Genomic DNA, 22,803 nt, shown 5'->3' with positions numbered 1-22,803 from the left:
TTACTGAATTGCTAGAAATTTAGATTTGTCCAATGACTTGCCTATTTAACCCAATTAAACCTTTAAATGTCACTTTAAATGCTAGTATCTTGCAAAGTAAGTAGTAAAATATTACATACTGTCGTCATGGCTAATACAAAAGATATTAGTTATTACTATTACATTATAATAGTATTAAATATATTTAAAAATGAATTAAAATTTACCAGGAGGGCTGATCATTTTCAACTGCATAGTGTCTATTCTGTAGTGTTGTTTATATATTCTGTCCATATATAAAGGTAACATTATTTCAGGTCTGCTGGTTGCTGTGAGGCTTTGCCTGAGCTTTTGTGTACAGTATACTAGATTGAAACGCTGTGTTGTTTTTATACAGCCTTGTGTTTTGCATCGGACAGGATTGAGTCTTAACACCCGACTGCTGTCCTCAGCACTTTTACAGGAAGCGGTTAGTAACTCAAGAGCGCAAGAGGACAGAAAATCATTTACAGCAAACATTTCCAGAGAAATGGCCCTCAGACGGCCAGACTCAATGTCTGAATACATCTCAAGGAAAGCGAGAGAGAACGGAAAGCTGAATACTATATTAAAATGACAGCACTTGAGCACACACATACAGTTGGAGTCAGAATTATTGACCCTCGTGTTAAATTTGATTTCTGTTATATTTTAATATTTCTGTTTTAATGGAGAGATTTTTTCAACACATTTCTAAACAAAGTAGCTTTAATAACTCATTTCTGATTTATTTGATCTTTGTCATGATGACAGAACATAATATTTGACTACATATTTTTCAAGACAGTAGTATTTGTAACGACTGGGGTGGAGTGACAGAGACAATAGGAGGTAAGATTCACAATGCAGGTTTATTCAGCATCAGGCAAGCAATGATCAAACAGGTGCAAACGGGTATTTTCAGGCAGTCCAGAATCGTAGTCGTATTAACAGGCAATAGGTCTAAAGGCAGGCGGCTAAACAGGAGAACAAGGGTATACAAGGCTAGGGTCTAAACACGGAGAAAACAAGACAAGGGGAAACGCTTTGTAATGCTACTGAAACAGCTAACAAGACTATGCAAACTGGATGAGTAAATGAGTGTGTTATGTAGGGTGTGTAATCAGTCTCTGACAAGGCTCAGCTGGTGAGAATGTAATCAATCTTGATGAGTGAGCATGTGTGAGTGTAACAGGAGAGCATGTATGAAGATGTAGTCCAGGGAAAGGCGGAAGTGTAGTCCTTGGTGTTCGTGTGAGAACCAGCGATCTCTGGAGAGCGATCGCTGGTTATGTGACAGTATTCAGCTTAAAGTGACTTTTAAAGGCTTAACTAGGTTAACTAGACAAGTTAGTGTTTTGTTCTGTAGACTTTCCAATACAAATAATAATATTGACCTTAAAAATGGTTTAAAAAAATTAAAAACTGCCTTTATTCTAGCTGAAATAAAACAAATAAGACTTTCTCCAGATGTAAAATTGTATAGGAAATACTGTAAAAATTTGTTTGCTCTGTTAAACATTATTTAGGAAATATTTTAAAAAGATTCACAGGTACGATGAATAATTCTGACTTCAACTGTAAATGAAATGCAAACAAAAAAGAAAAAAGCTGTCTTTGTAATTGATCTCTAAACTGCAAAATATTTTATGATCAATAATCATGAGACCAAATGTTTTATGTTAATTATAGCCACTTCTGTTCACGTTTAAATGTGTTTCTGCGCATAAATCATACTTTACATTTCTAAAAAGGAGCTAAAAAGAGCTAAAACTAAAGTCTCTAATATGATCTATCTATTAAAGACAGAAAGTATTACTTTACAAACTGTATTTTACATAATTCATAAAAACATTTGTGTGCTATTCAATAATATTACTCAAATTAGTACGAAAACTGATAATAAAATATATTTATACACATTTACAGAAGAAAATAAATGCCTCAACCTTTAAAAAATGACGTTTGCTTTTTGATTATTGCCATTTAGGTTGAACTTTGAATAAAAATGTTTATTTCATCTTTGCAACAATAAAATGTAACACAAATTTATTTTATTTTTTTGCCAGATTTACAATATTAAGCTTAACCTGATATTGAAAACATTTCTTTTGAATGTAAACATAAAATGTTGTAATTTAGAGCTTTTTGTATAAATATAAGAAATTTTTCAGACAAAGTTCTATTCATTTTCAGACAAGATCAATGTTTTAATTTTAGACAGGTTAAGAAATTAATATTTGGTGGAATAACTCTTTTTTTTTTTTTTTGTAAAAAACAATTATTATTCTAACCAGTTGTCATTTTCAAACAAAATGAAATCCTTAAAATAACCAAAAATTTAAAACTGCTTTTATTCTAGCCAAAATAAAACAGGTAAAGTTGTATAGGAAATACTGTGAAAATTTGTTTGCTCTGTTAAACATCATTTAGGAAATATTTGAAAAAGATTCACAGGTACGGCGAATAATTCTGACTTCAACTGTAAATAAAATGCAAACAAACAAAGAAAAAAGCTGTCTTTGTAATTGATCTCTAAATTGTAAAATATTATATGATCAATAATCATGAGACCATATGTTTTTATGTTAATTATAGCCACTTCTGTTTACTTTTAAATGTGTTTCTGCGCATAAATCATACTTTACATTTCTAAAAACTCCTAAAAAGAGCTAAAACTAAAGCCTCTAATATGATCTATCTATTAAAGACAGAAAGTATTACTTTACAAACTGTATTTTACATAATTTATATAAACATTTGTGTGCTATTCAATAATATTACTCAAATTAGTACGAAAACTGATAATAAAATATATTTACATACATTTACAGAAGAAAATAAATGCCTCAACCTTAAAAAATGACATTTGCTTTTTGATTATTGCCATTTAGGTTGAACTTTGAAAAAAAATGTTTATTTAATCTTTGCAACAATAAAATGTAACACAAATTTTATAATTTTTTATAGCCAGTTTTAGTTTTCATTATTTTCTCTGTTAACAGTATTAAGCTTAACCTGATATTGAAAACATTTCTTCTGAATGTAAACATAAAATGTTGTAATTTAGAGCTTGTTGTTTAAATATATATATAAAAAAATTCAGACAGAGTTCTATTCATTTTTTGACAAGATCAATGTTTTAGTTTTAGACAGGTTAAGAAATCAATATTTGGTGGAATAACTCTTATTTTTTAGTAAAAAACAATCATTATCCTAACCAGTTGTCGTTTTCAAACAAAACAAAATCCTTAAAATTACAATTTTTTAAAAATTAAAATAATTTAAAACATATAATTAGATTTTTATAGAATCAAATACATGTTACCAGTTTATTCAATCAGCTGAGAATTAAATATTTTTATACATGTCTACATGTACACTCACCGGCCACTTTATTAGGTACACCTTTCTTGTACCAATTTGGACCCCCTTTTGCCTTTAAAACTGCATTTATCCTGCGTGGCATAGATTCAACAAGATACTGGAAATATTCCTCGAACATTTTGCTCCATATTGACATGACAGCATCACACAGTTGCTGCAGATTTGTTGGCTGCACATCCATGATGTGAATCTCCCGTTCCACCACATCCCAAAGGTGCTCTATTGGATTGAGTTCTGGTGACTGTGGAGGCCATTTGGGTACAGTCAACTCATTGTCATGTTCAAGAAACCAGTCTGAGATGTTTCACGCTTTATGACATGGTGCGTTATCCTGCTGGAAGTAGCCATCAGAAGATGAGTACACTGTGGTCATAAGGGGATGGACATGGTCAACAGTACTCAGGTAGGCTGTGGCGTTGACACAATGCTCAGTTTGTATTAATGGGCCCAAAGTGTGCCAAGAAAATATCCCCCACACCATTACACCACCACCACCAGCCTAAACCGTTGCTACAAGGCAGGATGGATTCATGCCTTAATGTTGTTCATGCAAAATTTTGACCTGACCATCCAAATGTTGCTGCAGAAATTGGGACTCATCAGACCAGGCAACGTTTCTCCAGTCTTCTCTTGTCCAATTTGGTGAGCATGTGCAAATTGTAGCCTCAGTTTCCTGTTCTTAGCTGACAGGAGTGGCACCCGGTGTGGTCTTCTGCTGCTGTAGCCCATCCGCCTCAAGGTTGGATGTGTTGTGTGTTCAGAGATGCTCTTCTGCAGATCTCGGTTGTAGCGAGTGCTTATTTGAGTTACTGTTGCCTTTCTATCAGCTGGAACCAGTCTGGCCATTCTCCTCTGACCTCTGGCATCAACAAGGCATTTGCGCCAACAGAGCTTTTTCGGACCATTCTTTGTAATTCTTAGAGATGGTTGTGCGTGAAAATCCCAGTAGATCATCAGTTTCTGAAATACTCAGACCAGCCCATTGGACACCAACAACCATGCCACTTTCAAAGTCACTTAAATCCCCTGTCTTCCCCATTGTGATGCTCGGTTTGAACTGCAGCAGATCCTCTTGACCATGTCTACATGCCTAAATGCATTGAGTTGCTGCCATGTGATTGGCTGATTAGAAATTTGTGTTAATAAACAGTTGGAAAGGTGTACCTAATAAAGTGTCCGGTAAGTGTATATGTCTGTATATATTATTGTATTTCTTATATGCACTGTAAAAATTATGGGTTTCGCACAATCGATTTGTGTTTCAACAGCATAAAGAACGTAAAACAAAAACGTTGTCCCCAAAATACCTCAAGTATGGTCTTATATAGGCGAAGCAGTGGGTAGTGCTGTCGCCTCATAGCAAGAAAGTCGCTGGTTCGAGCCTCGGCTGCGTCAGTTGCCATTTCTGTGTGGAGTTTGCATGTTCTCCCTGCGTTCGCGTGGGTTTCCTCCGGGTGCTTCGGTTTCTCCCACAGTCCAAAGACATGCGGTACAGGTGAATTGGGTAGGCTAAATTGTTCGTAGTGTATGAGTGTGTGTGTGAATGTGTGTGTGGATGTTTCTCAGAGATGGGTTGTAGCTGGAAGGGCATCTGCTGCGTAAAAATGTGCTGGATAAATTGGCGGTTCATTCTGCTGTGGCGACCCCAGATTAATAAAGGGACTAAGCCGACAAGAAAATTAATTAATGAATGGTCTTTTATAAGTAGTTTGAACAAACAGCAAACGCCATTGAGTGTTCATTTGTAAATTATATTATGAATACATTTATTAAAAAATAAGAAAATAATACACATTTCTAACAGCATGAGGAGAGTAAATGATGACAGCATGTTAATTTTTGGTGAACTTCTAGTCATCAAATTCATTTCCACACACGTAAGGACATGTCTTCTCTGTGTATTTGTCATGGCAATTAGCTGAGCTGTCTAAATGTCACACCAAATCCAAATAATAAGCGCAGATCAAGCTGTCAGCCAATCATGATGCTTTCTTATTTGGTTTGAAGTGAGTCTGAGTTTCTGTCTGGTTATACCCATTGAGGATGAAGTAGAAACCTGCCCAGTCTTGCTCTCCATCGCTTTCATTCCTCTTTAACTGTGGTTCAGCGGTCAGATAAGACGAACGAGGTCACTTTTGTATGGAAATCCAGGGGAAATTAATCAAGGCGGTGATGGAGAGTCACTATTGAGTCACGATGATGAAAGAAAAGCTTTTCAGTGCTGTTAAATAATCATGCCTTTAATTGAAGACAAGAAAAGATGAGAAATGTGTGTGTGCGTGCATGCATCTGTGTGCTTGTGTTAGTGAGTGTTTGTGTATGTTGGTCTGTGTGTTTTTGCAGATGTCTCACTGTGTGTGTATGTATGTATGTGTGTGTGTGGGTGTGGGTGTGTGTCTTTATATGTTTGTTGTGGTTTTGTGTGTCTGTTTATGAGCAAACTGTTAGTACTCTTACATGTAAGTGGTCGGCTAATGGTTTCATAAAAGCAATATGGTACTCTAGGTGGGACGCATGCTGCAGCCAATCACAATCATGCACTTCAGCCAATCACAGTCATGCACTCCAGCCAGTCATACACTTCAGCCAATCACAATCATGCACGTCAGTCAATCAGTCACATACTTCAGCCAGTCACAGTCATGCAGTTTATCCAGTCATAGTCATCCACTCCAGCCAGTCACATACTCCAGCCAATCACAGTCATGCATTTCAGCCAATCACAGTCACATACTCCAGCCAATCACAGTCATGCATTTCAGCCAATCATAGTCATAAACTTCAGCTAATCACAGTCATGCATTCCAGCCAATCACAAACATGCATTCTAGCGAGTCATACACTTCAGCCAATCACAGTTATGCACTTCAGCCAGTCATACACTTCAACCAATCACAGTTATACACTTCAGCCAATCACAGTCATGCACTTCAGCCAGTCATACACTTCAGCTAATCACAGTTATACACTTCAGCCAATCACAGACATGCATTCTAGCGAGTCATACACTTCAGCCAATCACAGTCATGCACTTCAGCCAGTCATACACTTCAACCCATCAGAGTTTTACACTTCAGCCAATCAAAGTTATGCACTTCAGCCAGTCATACACTTCAGCCAATCACAGTCATGCATTCCAGCCAATCACAAACATGAATTTCAGCGAGTCATACACTTCAGCCAATCACAGTCATGCACTTCAGCCAGTCATACACTTCAGCCAATCACAGTTACACACTTCAGCCAATCACAATCATGCACTTCAACCAGTCATACACTTTAGCTAATCACAGTTATACACTTCAGCCAATCACAGTCATGCACTTCAGCCAGTCATACACTTTAGCCAATCACAATCATGCACTTCAGCCAATCACAGTCATGCACTTAAGCCAATTACATTCATTCATTCCAGCCAGTCATACACTTCGACCAATCACAGTCGTGCATACCCACCAGTTATAGACTTCAGCCAATCATAGTCATGCACTTCAGCTAATCATAGTCATGCACTCCAGCAAGTCATACACTTCAGCCAATCACAGTCATGCACTCCAGCTAGTTATACAGTCCAGCCAATCACAGTTATGCACTTCAGCCAATCACAGTCATGCATTCCAGCCAATCATAGTCATGCAATTCAGCTAATTACAGTCATACACTTCAGCCAATTAAAGGCATGCACTCCAGCCTATCAGTAATGCACTTCAGCCAGTCACAGCCAATTCAAGCCAGTCATGCACTTCAGCCAATCACAGTCATGCTCTTCAACCAATCACAGTCATGCTCTTCAACCAGTCATACAATTCAGCCAATCACAGTCATGCACTTCAACCAATCACAGTCATGCTCTTCAACCAATCACAGTCATGCTCTTCAACCAGTCATACAATTCAGCCAATCACAGTCATGCACTTCAACCAGTCTTACACTTCAGCCAATCATAGTCTTACACTCCACCCAATCACAGTCATGCACTTCAGCCAATCACAGTCATGCTCTTCAACCAATCACAGTCATGCTCTTCAACCAGTCATACAATTCAGCCAATCACAGTCATGCACTTCAACCAGTCTTACACTTCAGCCAATCATAGTCTTACACTCCACCCAATCACAGCCATGCACTTCAGCCAATCATAGTGATACACTCAGCCAATCACAGTCATGCACTTCAGCCAATCATAGTGATACACTCCACCCAATCACAGTCATGCACTTCAGCCAATCATAGTGATACACTCCACCCAATCACAGTCATGCACTTCAGCCAATCATAGTGATACACTTCAGCCAATCACAGTCATGCACTTCAGCCAATCATAGTGATACACTTCAGCCAATCATAGTCATGCTCTTCAGCCAATTACAGTCATACACTTCAGCCAATCACAATTATGCACTTAAGCCAATTACAGTCATGCACTTCGGTTAATCATAGTCATGCACTTCAGCCAGTCAGTCATGCTCTTCAGCCAATCGCAATCATGCACTTCAGCCAATCATAGTCATGCATTCCAGCCAATCAGTCAGTCCCAGCCAATAGACTTATAGCAGAGGAGGTGATGATGTAATCCAGCTCAATTCTCTGAATCTGAATCTCATTAGCATAATCACACACTCGTACAGTAACCCAGTGATTCTCCATTGCTGTATGTGTGTGTGTTTCCTGTGGAGATGGACATGTATGTGCCATCTGCTCGTCTGTGCGTGTGTGGCGCCGCGTTCACACCAAACACACACCAGTGCTTGTAGGATTGTGATGTAGTACGAGGGTAAATCATGAAAATGATAGTGGGAGCGTAAAGCTGAGGGGGGAAATGCATTTTAAGAGATGGATTTGAGATGATATCACGGCAGGACATTTTTCAGACGGTGTGTCGCGGCGGGGGATTTGTATCATTGGAAACCACGCTTGATTTAGTGCAAATACTTCACAGTAATGTAATAGGCTGAGAAAGACCTTTGGCTGATAACTGCATCTGTCTGTTAAACATGAGCTGCTGGGCGGCTTTTAGGACGTTTAAACTTTGAAAAGCCTGTATTTTATTTCTCTGCAGCTCTTTATTTCCTCCTCCTGAACTCCACTTATGATGTCAGCGGAGGTTTCACGCACCAAACACTGTTCATTTTACTGTTTACATCGCAGCATTGATTCATGGGGATTTTGTTAACTTCTATATGCAAATTTATCCAATCTGTTGGGCACGTTCCTTTAAAAGAGTAATTATTTATAGTTAGTTTCCAATGCTGGGCAATAATGCAATATAACTACTACTGTAGTTTCGCTATATATATATATATATATAAAACGTTTGATCTCTGAGCATTAGAATTCATAGGGATTTTACTACTGTGCCGTCTATATGCAAATGACCTCAGTTTTGATTGGATAACCTCTTTGCATGCAGAATTCGATTAGTTTTTTCAGCTTCAGTATATATTTTACCAAGTCGCAAAATGTGCTGTTATTAAGAATCAAAAAAGTTTCTAAATATATATATATTAATATATATATAAACCATTTAAAATAGTGCACAATATATATATATATATATATATATATATATATATATATATATATATATATATATATATATATATATATATATATATATATATATTAAAATTATTTAAATTTTAATTAAATTAAATTTAATACAAATAAAATAAATTAAATATTTAAATTGAAATTTGTTTAAGATAATTTAATTTAATTTGATTTTTAAAATTTATTTTATCTTATTTAATTTTAATTTTATCAAAATTTTATTTTGTTTTATTTTATTTAGTTTAATTTAGTTTTTTTTAATTTAATTATTTAATTTAATTTAATTTAATTTAATTTAATTTAATTTATTTATTTTTTATTTTATTTTATTTTATTTTATTTTATTTTTTTTATTTTATTTTATTTTATTTTATTTTATTTTGGCCGGTTTGTAATATGTGAGTGTGCGTACTCGAGCGGTGTTGTCGCGCACCTACTGAAGGGCGGTAGGGGGGGAGGTGGGGATGTGTCGCGGGGGCACTTTTCATCATTTTGGAAGGGCACTTTCTATCCAAGACTAAAAAGGGCGTGTGCACTGCACAGGTTGAGCCCTATGTGTGCGCGTGCCTGCCCATAGATGAAAAATGCTTCATGAAAGAGAGAGAAAGAGAGAGAGTCCTGATAGCATCTCTTTTCAGTAATTACAGAGAAACACTCATGTCAACACTCTCTCTCTCACGTAACAACTCTGTTACCTGCAGAAACACACACACACACACACACACACACACACACACACACACACACACACTGATTTATTCCTTCACAGGTTGTAAAGGGCAGCTCAGTGTGTTTGATGCTCAGATGTTCGATTTTCTTCTGTAATATTTATCCATATTTTAGCCGAGTCAGAGCAGCGCTTTGAGGTGAAAGTGTGTGTGTGTGTGTTTTATAAACTAGACAGTGTTTAGCAGTATAATGTAGTCTTGCTAACTTGTAGTTCCCCCACAGTAGTTCCGGTTTTGTAGTTCCCCCACTGTAGTTCCGGTTTTCCCCACAGTCCAAAGACATGTGGTACAGGTGAATTGGGTAGGCTAAATTGTCTGTGTATGTGTGTGTGTGTGTGTGTGTGTGTGTGTGTGTGTGTGTGTGTGGATATTTCCCAGAGATGCTGGAAGGGCATCCGTTGCGTATAAACGTGCTGGATAAGTTGGCGGTTCATTCCGCTGTGGTGATCCCAGATTAATAAAAGGACTACGCCAACAAGAAAATGAATGAATTAATGAACCTACACTGGTGTCACAGTTTGATTACGACTAATCCATCGATTCAGTTTAATTTGATATCACGGTGCATTGACGATGCTTTCCATGTGCAGTTTTATATTTTTTTCAAATCACAGCAATTCTTGAATTAAAATGTATAAATATATATTATATACTATTTGTAATACAATTTTGTCCCTTAACAGTCAGATATAAAAACTGTACCTTTAAACAACACGAGAATTCATAGCAAACAAACAGATATAAATATCCTGCTCGCTTTCTGAGCCTTGTCTAGCGAGCTCTTTCTTACACCCCTTTGACTGGTCATGCGCTCAACAGAAAGGGCTGCGATTGGCTCTACGCGCTGGCGCTCTTCACAGATGAGTGACACTGATAAAGTCACACCAGCAGGTCAAATGGGCCACAGTGAGAGAGAGAAATGGAGTTTACTTTCGTTCTCTCATTCACAGTGAAATAGAGGCTTCTGCTGTAAGTGTCAGTGAAAGACTGTCCAGCAAACACACACGCAGTGAAATTGTGCACAGTTTCTGTGCTTTTAAGTAGTTGGAGCATTGTAAATACTCGCGCTTGCCTCGTCACCATGGTAAGCTGTGGCGACATAGCGCATATGAGATACATGATGTCAGTACATAATAACCGGTTATGAATATTACTAAACCGATACTGAATTGTCCGCGTCTGCACCGCGGTGCACCGAAAAAACACCCCTAATTTTTACCCAAGGTTGTATCATACCGTCACAATCTTATACCGGCCTCTACTGTCATCATGGCAAAGACAAATTATTTGTTAGTTATTAGGAATTAGTTATTAAATGCTATTAAATGTTCAGAAATGTCTTTAAAAAACTCTCTCTGTTAAAAAGCGTTTAATAAAAAATGTAAAAAAAATTATTTCACAGAAGGACTAATAATTTTGCTCTCAACTACTGTATAATCATATTTTGAAAATCAGATTTTCAATCTTGTTGATTTTTATTTTTCATAACTGCGCAGTTTAATATAAATTTCACTAATTATGGTTAGACAACTCAAAGGTAAATATATATATTTATATATAACTCTTTATGAGCAATATCACACGAGTAGTAGTTTGATATTGCTGTAAATCAGCACTGGTGGGAGGCGTGCGTTGGCACAAGGCCACAGGCAGAGTGCCTAAGCGTCCCACCAGTGCTGATATACAGCCATATCGCACTGCTACTCATTTGATATTGCGTTCATACAACAGTTTGACGGCACAATCTTGTATATAAAAAGAAAATCAAACACGGAGAGTCTAAAACCCTTTTGTATTAGGAACTACTTTCTTCCGCCACTCATTTACATCTGCAGCTGATGTCAGAACAGCAGAAGCTGTTACTAATTTACCAATTTCACTTTAGAGCTAGTGTTTGAATGATTCTCTAGCGTAATGTCCAGTGATGACAGAACAGCTGATTTTGCTCACATTTAAAGATTATAAGGCTGAAAGTGACATGAAATGCCATCAGTTTACAGAAAAATTTCCCTACAGTCTATTATAGTCTACAGTATTTGTCTGTTGCTGTCGGTATTGTGCCAAGTGTCTCAGCATTTACCCGCAGACTTTAAGGAATAAAAAAAAGGAGACAGAAACGATTTCGCTCTTCCTATTGGCCCTAATGCGTTTCTCCCAAGTGCTGTCGACTACGTACATGCCAGTCAACAACAACGAGTAGGCAAGAGGAAAAGAAAAAGACGCTCAAACATCCGTGACAAAAAATAAAATGTTACATGATTGAAATAAAAGAATGATACAGCAGTAGAGCGACCATCACACACTTCTCAGAGCTCGCCAGAACTGAACTGAGCTCGCATGCGTGCTTACATCTCTAAGGTAAAACAGCGACAGAAGAAGGCCTCTTGAAAGGGACATACACAATGCATATCAAACATTGAGCGACTGTTACAATATCACAATAATAAACTTCGAAAAAAGCAGCGCAATCACTACCAGACTGCTGTTGTGTTTCTGATAAGGAGGGACGAGGCTGAATCCAGCTTCTTATTCGCAGCTTCTTACTGACTCTATCCAGTCCACCTTAAAAACCGTGACGCTTCCGTTTTTCAGCTTTGGGCTCAAGAAAACACAACAGTTTTAATCTAAGCAAGGGCTTATTATGCAGTCTATAATATAATATAATCGTGTGGATAGACAATGTCAACTGACTTTGGTCTACTACACTATGGCAGGCTAATGACCGTCGACGAGCTCTCTCAGAATTTGTGAATATTATAAAATAGGCACTATTCTTTCAAATAAACTGCATAGTTGCAATCTAAACAACTACATTCTTGACTTAAAAACCCTCTAAAGTACATTTTGTCGTCTAACAACGGTAATATTTGTCAAACTGTAACATCTCTCTGCTTGTTGCGGTCTGTATGTGGGCGGAGTAATACAAAGAGGTGAAGGGTGAAGAAGCTTGTGATGTTGCACAGTATTGCACGGCTATCAGCCAATCAGATTCAAGAACAAAACTGTTGTACATACACACGCACACACACACACACACACACACATATATATATATATATATATATATATATATATATATATTTGTTTATGTATTTATTTTTGTTGTGGCTCATTATTTCAGCTCTTTTGATCTGGGTGTTTAGCGTTCTGTCATGTTGCTAAGGATGTAATGAGACCTTGAAAAGCGGAGATCATTAGTTTAATCGAATGTTCAGTGATGTCAGAGACTGAGAGAATGAATGATCTGTGTTCATAGTAGCCATTTAATTTACTTTTTCTATGTAAGAGAACTTGATTGAAAAACAGTTTTCAACATGCTTGAACCATCTACACAATGGAGTTTAGTTCTGTTTGGTTTTTCAACAGTATTTTGTTACAAAGAAAACAGAAGTGATATAGCTTTGGCTATTTATTTATTTTATATATGGCTATTTATATTGTTAATAATTTGCATAGTTAATATTGTTCTTTGATGTTTAGTTTATAAAGATTTTTCCAATGTTATTTAATAAAAAATAGTTTTAAAAATCTTTTTTTTTCCCACCCCACACGAAAAAAAAAAAAAAATCGTGATACGAACCGAATCGTGGGTCAAAAATCGTGATATGAACCGAATCGTGGGTTTGGTGTATTGTTACAGCCCTAGTGTTCAATGATCTCTGACAGAAACTGAAGGCTGGAGACTCTTTATGAGCCCTGACTGTGATTGTGTGTTTATGTCACCTGTGTGTGTGTGTGTGTGTGTGCCATCTGTTCATGTCTGCTACTCTCACTGTGAGACTAATTACAAGACTTTACACGTACCTACAACAACCAGGGCCTTCGCATCAGAACCTGAGCAGATCCTCAGAGCTCTCACACTCATCTGACATACTTACGGCTTCATTTAAACTGCCACTATTATGAGTTATAATAGGTCATATTTTGGTTTTGGGGGTCTCCAACAACAGGCTGATGTGCATGCAAGGTCAAAAAACACTTATATGTGCACTATATGCGTTTATTTTTATATAATTACACCAAAGACTAGTGTTTGGGTGTTTTCCAGTAGTGGGTTGCAGCTGGAAGGGCATCCGCTGCATAAAACATATGCTAGATCAGTTGGCGGTTCATTCCGCTGTGGTGACCACTGATAAATAAAGGAACTAAGCTGAAGAAAAATGAATGAATGACAATCTGTGATTGGTCCGATTACCCAGTCTGTTGTGATTGGTCCGATTACAATGTCTGTTGTAATTAGTCCAATAACCCAATCTAATGTGATTAATCTGCTAATAATTATAAATCTGTGGTGATTGGTCCGATGACCCGGTTTGCAGTGATTGGTCTGATGACACAGTCTGTTGTGATTGGTCTGATGACACAGTCTGTTTTATTCAGTCTAATAACCCAGGCTGCTGTGATTGGTCTGATGGCCCAGTCTGCTGTAAGTGGCCCAATAGACCCAGTCTGTGGTGATTGATCCAATGACCCAGTCTATTGTGATTGGTTTATTGACCCATTTTTTTTTTTGTTATTGCTCTAATAACCCAGTCCGGTTTTAATTGGGTCCAATGACCAAGTCTGTTCGGATTGGTCTAATGACCCAGTCTGCAGTAATTGGTCTGATGACACAGTCTGTTGCCATTGATCCATGATCCAGTCTATTGTGATTGATCTTATGACCTAGTTTGTTGTTGTCTAATGACCCAGTCCGGTGTTAATTGGTCCAATGACCAAGTCTGTTCTGATTGGTCTAATGACCCAATCTGCTGTGATTCGTCCAGTGGCCCAGCTTGTTGTGATTGGTCCAGTGATCCAGTGTGTTGTGATTGGTTCAATGACCCAGTCTGCAGTGATTGATCCGATTACATAGTCTGTTGTGATTGGTCTAATGGCCTAGTTTGTGGTGATTGGTCCAATGATCCAGTCTATGGTGATTTATTCAATGGCCCAGTCTTTTGTGATTGATTCAATGGCCCAGTCTATTGTGATTGTCTGATAATCCTGTTTGTTGTGCTTGTTTTAATGACCTAGTCTGCGGTGATTGGTCCGTTGACCCAATTTGTTGTGATAGGTCCAGTGACCCAGTCTGTGGTGATTGGTTTAATGACCCAGTCAGTTGTGATTGGTCTAGTGACCTGGTCTGCGGTGATTGGTCTGTTGACCCAGTCTGTTGAGATTGGTCTGATGACCCAGTTTGTAATTGGTCTAGTGACTGGTTTATAACGATTTACCTTGTGCTTTGAGTATTCACAACTGTCTTTTCTTGTGTTCTCTCTGTGTTTTCCAGGTAACTATGGCGAGAGTGGGATGGAGGCGTTTAAGGAAATGGCGGGGAAAGAAGGCATCTGCATCGCTCACTCAGATAAGATCTGGAGTAACGCAGGCGAGCAGAACTTTGACCGCCTGCTGGTGAAACTGCGCAAGTATCTGCCCAAAGCTCGAGTGGTGGCCTGTTTCTGCGAGGGCATGACTGTACGAAACATCCTCATGGCCATGAGACGACAAAACCTGGTCGGAGAGTTTCTGCTGGTCGGCAGGTCAGTGGATCAATATTTGCTGTCATTATATTGAAGACACTCTGGTGCATCTTTAAAGAAATCATGCATGACCTGAGGTTGAGAAAAATGATGTTGTGTGTGCTCTGTTTACATGAAGCTTTTGACTCCACTAAAATATATGTTTGCATATATTGCTAAATAGGCTAAGTGAACAAATTTGTTTACCTGAAAAGCAATGCTAAAGTCAGTTATTCTCCTTTTAAATGGTGCAATCTGTGTTGGAATGTCTGTCTTTGTTTTGGCCTCTATAACAGTTTACACAGTTCTATTCCAGCACCCGGGTTGCCTTGGTGGAAAACAGTGTATTTTATTGCAGTTTTTAGGACTTTATGTTGGTGCAAGCAAAAATGTGACCTCTAGAGGGCAGTAGCAGCATCCGAAAAAGAGTAGTAGAAGTATAGTGTTTTTATAGAGGTGTTTCTTAATTTAACAAACAAATATTACATACGAACTATAAACATTAGCTGTGCAGTTTGCAGCGTAAGGCCCAATCTTTAAATATACAGGCCTACGCTACTGTTGGTGTCGTCAATCTGTGTGTCGAGTCATCAGAGCGTGAAAAAGAATGTAGACTTTGTAGGATTTGTAGGATTTGTAGGATTTGCATATTTATGAATTGGGTTTTGATCTTACGAACTGGATTTTGTTAATGTGAATTGTGTTGTAGATGTATACATTTTATTTTATGAATGTATTATTTTTGAGACTCCATAGTTCATCCACTAGGGCTCTACCAATCATCTATGCGCAGTCTAAATCGTTTGGCGAAAAAGCATCTGAATCCACTTTTGCTATTTTAAGGATGGAAAAATACGCTTTTCGTCCCAGCGCATGCTCCAACAGGGTTGTGCTTGTTCTCTTATGCTGCGTTCACACCAGACGCGGCACGCGTGCGAGCGCGAGTGATTTACATGTTAAGTCAATGCAAACGTGCGAATAGACATCCTGCGGTGAGATACGCGCGAATGGCGCGGCGCGAATGACGAGAATTGCACGGTGCGCATGGCGTGATTGGCGTGGCACGAATTGAGCGTTTTGCGTGTTTGACGTGCTTAATGCGCGTTTTGCGCGAATCACTCGCGTTCGAAAATCTGAACTTCAGCGGACATTCGCGCCGCGTTAACCAATCAGGAGCTTGCTCTTGTGGGGGCGTGATTGTGACGTATCGCCTGTTGTCGGTGTCCCAGGGGAAATCCCCCTGCAGACACCGACAAGAAGCTTATCAAACTGGGCTGGGCTCAGTCAGAAGCACCGCTGAAAACCTCCATCAGCCAGGTTCAGTTTCTGGAGGAGTTTATGAGCTTAAAGAGCTGGATGCACCTCTGAAAGGATGTAGTGGACTCAGACACGGCTCTAAACGTATCGACGCTGTTTATCATCCTTCTTAAAGCACATAAACACTGGTTTTTTCTTCATAAAATCCATGTTAGCCCTTTAGGTATGAAGATAGAGTCACTGGGCAGACAGAAGCCCTGCCCATCACGCGAATCCACGTCTGTTCTGAAGTGAATTTGACACGCGAATGAAGCGGGGTTTGACGTGCAAATGAATCGGGGTTTGATGCGCGAATGAAGCGAGAAACCTCAAATGTTCACGCGGCTGTTTACGCGCTAATAGCGCGATTTATCCGCCCATTCCGCGTCTGGTGTGAACACAGCATTAATGGGTTATGGGTGTGTTTTGAGCATAACATGCATTAAACTATTTAGAGTCTCGTCTCCCATTCCCTTTAAGAGTTTGTTGCGTCGTGCCATGGTGCATTTGCTATTTACATGGCGGACTTTGTAAGAGGAAAAACTGAATGCTTCACTAGTGAGAAAACAGAGCATCTGCAGCGCGAGGATAAAGAACGAGCCTCCTCCATTTGGCCTCTTTACTTATACTCCTTTACTTTCATAGATACAGAAACTATGTTGTACACACTCCACTTCAGACATCCATTAGCATACATAATTAATTTAGTTGTCAAAACTATTTCTAAATTCAGTTCTAATTTCCAGCAAATTAATAAATGAACAATAATACCGAAGTGTGGTCAAAAAACTGAGTTATATTCAAACACAGTCCTATATGGTAATGCAGACTTCTCTAATCTGATTTTTAGACCAGCACACCCATGAGTCCACAAAGTGGCGCAAATGGATTTGCTATAAACAATGTAGTGCAAAACGTGAAAATGACAGTTGCGCTGATCTGAAAATAGCAACAAATTGTGCCATACAAGTCTTTCGCCTTATTGAGCCTGGTTTATGATAGGGCCCTAGGTGTCAATTCTACACACTGCAGCTTTGATAAAGTCTTACACAAGAATCTCTGTGTGTGTGTGTTTATGTTTGTGTTTGTGTGTGTGTGTGTGTGTGTGTGTGTGTGTGTGTGTGTGTGTGTGTGTGTGTGTGTGTGTGTGTGTGTGTGTGTGTGTGTGTGTGTGTGTTGATTGTCTTTTTTTTACATCAGTTGCTCAGTCCAGATGAGAATCTAGTGGACATTACAATCATCATCATCTCCATCTTCATAACCATTATCATCTTCATCATCTTCATCATCATCATCTTCATCATTAATGAAGGTAAAACAATTTAAAATCCAATGTCTCTTTAAAATAACAGGTTTTGCTTCTCAGAAGAGCTTTTTCTTTTCTTAATGTCACAGATCACCCTAAAATGATAATGAACTCACTCTTTACTCTCCCTCAAGAGTTCCTAACCATTATGAGTTTCTTTTGTTTGGTTAACACAAAATAATCAAACTCTAAAGAAAGCTGAAATTTTGTAACCATTAAATTCCATAGTATGAGAAACAAAATACTATGGAAGTCAATAAACACTATGGAAGTCAATGGCTGTTTTTTAACAACATTCTTCGGTGTGTGTTCAACAAAAGAAACTCAAACAAGAGCTTTAAAACAAGTGTAGTGTTCATTTTTGGGTGAACTCTCCCTTTTAAAGTAACTTTTTCTTTTTAATACTCCAAAGAAGCTTCTTTTTTTCATTACAAAGAACATTTTGTGCAGTGAATGTTAAAGGATTTTCATGAAAACATCGATTCGTGGTAAAGAAGTGTTATTTTTTTGAGTGTACTTAGACATCTGTCTCCTCTCTTTGAGTCTGAATGTCTGTGATGGCCGCTGTAAGACCCTCTCCTGCCGTTATTACCCCCTTTACTGACTCAATCTCAGGTCAGATGGAGGGCTTACTTCTGTCTAAAGTGGAATCACAATAAGAGCTGGCTGACGACAACATAGAAAGTGCAGAGCGAAATTAAAGTGGTAAATAGGGTTTTTGGTCAGCATTAGACTGAAATGTGTGCTTTAATTAGGAATAAACATTCTGGAAACCTTTAAATATTTTAATATGGTGTTATGGTGTAAATTAAAAAATGATTTTATTCTAACTGAAATAAAACAAATAAGACTTTCTCCTGAAGAAAAAATATTATGGGACATACTGTGAAAAATTCCTTCCTCTGTTAAACATCATTTGGGAAATGTTTGAAAAAGAAAACAAAAACCACCGGAGGGTGAATCATTTTGACCTGTTTCAGAGATCTGTTGCACCTTTGCCGAATCTCATCTTCTCTTCCACACAAGTGTTCACTGTAGCTCTGAAACTGGTGAACAAGACTTCATTCCCTGGTGAAATGATATAAATCTGTGCTCTCCGGACTCTAGTACATTGCGTGAAGCCAGACAATCAGATTAGAGCTGCCGCTTGAGAACTCTCATCGTGTTTTTGAGTCCAGTGCTGTGTCTGAAATCGCCCCCATGTACCCTCATTCACTATTCCCTACATAACTCCACTAATATAGTTCATATATGTAGAGTGAGTGAATTGGAGCACCGAGTGCTCTGAAAGGATGCCGCTTTGTTTGTGATAGACTGTGAAAAGCGACACTGTAAAAAATATCCATAAATTAGCAGTTTTCCATATTTTGTGACTTTAGTTTTTATGTATTTTTTTATTTTCCCTCATTTGTTTATGCTTTTAAATCACATTATGGCACGTTGATCTTTCTTCTGGCAACTTTTAACCTTAAAAAATTGGAAAAAAGAGACTTTTATTGACATTTTAATAGTTTAAGTGCTATATTATCGAGAATTGTCTGGCTGCAGAGTTGCACTTGCACCTTCAGACTTGCACTCTCTGGCTTGCACGCTCAGGCACCCACGCTTTCTATGCAAGTGATGCCATTATGGTCAACACCTGCACCTGTCAGGTCACTTGAAATCAACACAAATAAAGTGCTTAAGTTGTACACAGGCCCGGATTGGCTAATCGGGAGGACCGGGAGAATTCCCGGTGGGCCGGTCCGTTTTTTGGCCGTGAGGGCCGGTGTCCTTAGCTCCAGAATCTGTCGCTCTCAGCAAGTCACACTTTTTAAAAAGAATTTATTTATTTACTTGACCACAGCCTTTTTATTCATTATTTTACCGCAGCTCTGCTTTTTTTTAATACATTTTCTCGTAGCCTCGTGAGCAAGATGCAGCCTAATGACCCTTAATGATGATATAACTAGATAAGTCACCTATCAATGTACAGCTGTTGTGGTACAGTGGTTGGCATGTTAGGTTATGACGCCGCCAACCCTGGTTCGGTACTTGTTTTTTTTTCATTTTTATTGTTAAGACATATTATACAGTAAGGGTTGTTGAACATTTGAAGTTCTAAAACAGCTGTTTTCTCAACAACAACAAAAAAAGACGTGGCAGTGTAGAAACTGAATTAGAAATGACCTTATTTTAATATAGTCAGTGGTGAACTGAGGTGGGCCGGTCTAAGGCTTGAAACTCCAGGGCTGAAAAAGAGTCCCACTCCGGCCCTGGTTGTACACCATGACAGACCCCACCAAAGCGGTTTGTATATTCATCATATGATTATAAGGCTTTAATGTAAGTTTACCAAAGCAGGCTACTATAAACATTTATACGAGCAAAGCTTATTATTTATTTACATCAACTATCAGGTCTAAATAGACACATAAAGTATTCTCCCACAGTTATGAATAAAAAACACCAGGCAAATTTAAATTTTAGTTTTTATTTTAAACATTTCAAGAAGTTGTAGTATTACAACCAGGCCCGGATTGGCTATTCGGGAGGACCGGGAGAATTCCCGGTGGGCCGGTCCGTTTTTTGGCCATGAGGGCCGGTGTCCTTAGCTCCAGAATCTGTCGCTCTCAGCAAGTCACACTTTTTAAAAATAACTTATTTATTTACTTGACCACAGCCTTCTTATTCATTATTTTACCGCAGCTCTACTCTTTTTATCTATTTCTCGTAGCCTCGTGAGCAAGATGCAGCCTAATGACCCTTAATGATGATATAACTAGATAAGTCACCTTTCAATGTACAGCTGTTGTGGTACAGTGGTTAGCATGTTAGGTTATGACGCCGCCAACCCTGGTTCCGTCCTCGTATGAATAACATTTTTTTTTTCATTTTTATTGTTAAGACATATTATACAGCAAGGGTTGTTGAACATTTGAAGTTCTAAAGCAGCTGTTTTCTCAACAACAAAAAAAAGACGTGGCAGTGTAGAAACTGAATTGGAAATTACCTTATTTTAATATAGTCAGTGGTAAACTGAGGTGGGCCGGTCTAAGACTTGAAACTCCAGGGCTGAAAAAGAGTCCCACTCCGGCCCTGGTTGTACACCATGACAGACCCCACCCCCCAACCACCGAAAAGCGGTTTGTATATTCATCATATGATTATAAGGCTTTAATGTACGTTTACCAAAGCAGGCTACTATAAACATTTATACGAGCAAAGCATATTATTTATTTACATCAACTATCAGGTCTAAATAGACACATAAAGTATTCTCCCACAGTTATGAATAAAAAACACCAGGCAAATTTAAATTTTAGTTTTTATTTTAAACATTTCAAGAAGTTGTAGTAATGTAATGTAAAATGTAATGTAATGTAATGTGTATTTATATAGCGCATTTATTGTGTATAGCCATACACCCAAAGCGCTTCACAATCATGAGGGGGGGGTCTCTCCACACCACCACCAGTGTGCAGCATCCACTTGGATGATGCGACGGCTGCCACAGGACAACGGCGCCAGTGCGCTCACCACACACCAGCTATTGGTGGAGTTGAGGGACAGTGATAGAGCCAATTCGGTGGAGAGGGGATGATTGGGAGGCCATGATCGTATGGGCCGATAGAGGGACTTTGGCCAGGACACCGGGGTTAAACCCCTGCTCTTTCACGAGAAGTGCCTTGGGATTTTTAATGACCACAGAAAGTCAGGACCTCGGTTTAACGTCTCATCCGAAAGACGGCGCCCACTGACAGTGTAGTGTCCCCTTCACTTTTACTGGGGCATTAGGACTCACACAGACCACAGGTTGAGCGCCCCCTGCTGGCCTCACTAACACCACTTCCAACAGCAACCTAGTGTTCCCTAGTGGTCTCCCATCCAGGTACTGACCAGGCTCAGCCCTGCTTAGCTTCAGTGAGTAACCGGTCTTGGGCTGCAGGGTGACATGGCTGTAGTATTACAACCAGGCCCGGATTGGCTAATCGGGAGGACCGGGAGAATTCCCGGTGGGCCGGTCTGTTTTTTGGCCGCGAGGGCCGGTGTCCCTAGCTCCAGAATCTGTTGCTCTCAGCAGTCACACTTTTTAAATTAATTTATTTATTTACTTGACCACAGTCTTCTTATTCATTATTTTACCGCAGCTCTACTCTTTTTGTATATAACCAGCCTGCAGGTTAATGATGATATAACTCAGATGAGCCACTGTTAAATAAACAGCTGTTGTGGTCCAGTGGTTAGCACGTTAGGTTACGACGACCATCAACCCGGGTATGATCTTCGTCTGAGTATGTTAATTTGTTTTTTAATTTTTATTGTTAAGACATATGATACTGTTAGGGTTGTTGAACATTTAAAGCTATAAAGCACCTGTTTTCTCAAAAAAGACGGGATACGACACACATAATGTCAACATCGATTCGATAAGGGAAGGTCTCGACTCGCTTAACGAAAAGAAAGCGGCACAGATGATGTGTAACATTGCTGGAAAGCTGTTGTAAGGAAAGCTGTGGTTCGTTACGATCTGTTTATGTAACTATAGCAACTGCAGCGCCTGTTGCCATATGTTGCCAGAAACATGATTATGAATTATGTTTCTTTCCGTTTGTTCAGTTCGTTTTACTTCATAACAGGAACTGCTGCCTAATTAAGGGCATGTAATAGCGACACCTGGTGGTTATTTATTGAATTATGTTTATTTTTATATGGCGGGCCAGATTCTATTAATATTCATAAAAAGCCTCGCGGGCCGCCACAAACTAATTGCGGGCCGCAGATGGCCCGCGGGCCATAGTTTGGACACCCCTGGTCTATAGTGAGCTGTCTATTAGTAAAGAAGCGAAGCATATTGATTTCACTCATATATACAATATTAATTCAATTATAATTCATTTAACTAAATGTACACTGGATGTACATTTAAAGAAATGGATGTTTCCCAGAGATGGGTTGCGGCTGGAAGGGCATCCGCTGCGTAAAAACTTGCTGGATCAGCTGGCGGTTCATTCCGCTGTGGCGACCCCAGCTTAATAAAGGGACTAAGCTAAAGGAA

At 38.7% G+C, this 22,803-nt stretch overlaps 1 protein-coding gene across 4 annotated transcripts in view; it reads left to right on the top strand.

Annotated features, from left to right (window-relative positions):
- The window catches only part of grm5b (glutamate receptor, metabotropic 5b), a 123,280-nt gene that overhangs the window by 28,266 nt on the left and 72,211 nt on the right, over positions 1 to 22,803 (top strand). For 3 of the 4 annotated variants that reach the window (XM_073922659.1, XM_073922658.1, NM_001302238.1), the window contains 1 exon segment: positions 14,935 to 15,184. In XM_073922659.1, coding sequence (XP_073778760.1) covers positions 14,935 to 15,184 — 250 coding nt within the window. 4 annotated transcript variants of the gene reach the window in all.

This window comes from Danio rerio, chromosome 15 (genome assembly GCF_049306965.1).
Source record: "Danio rerio strain Tuebingen ecotype United States chromosome 15, GRCz12tu, whole genome shotgun sequence".
Lineage (NCBI taxonomy): Eukaryota > Metazoa > Chordata > Actinopteri > Cypriniformes > Danionidae > Danio > Danio rerio.
The sequence above is the reverse complement of the archived record's forward strand: the minus strand, read 5'-3'. Positions and strand labels throughout refer to the sequence as shown.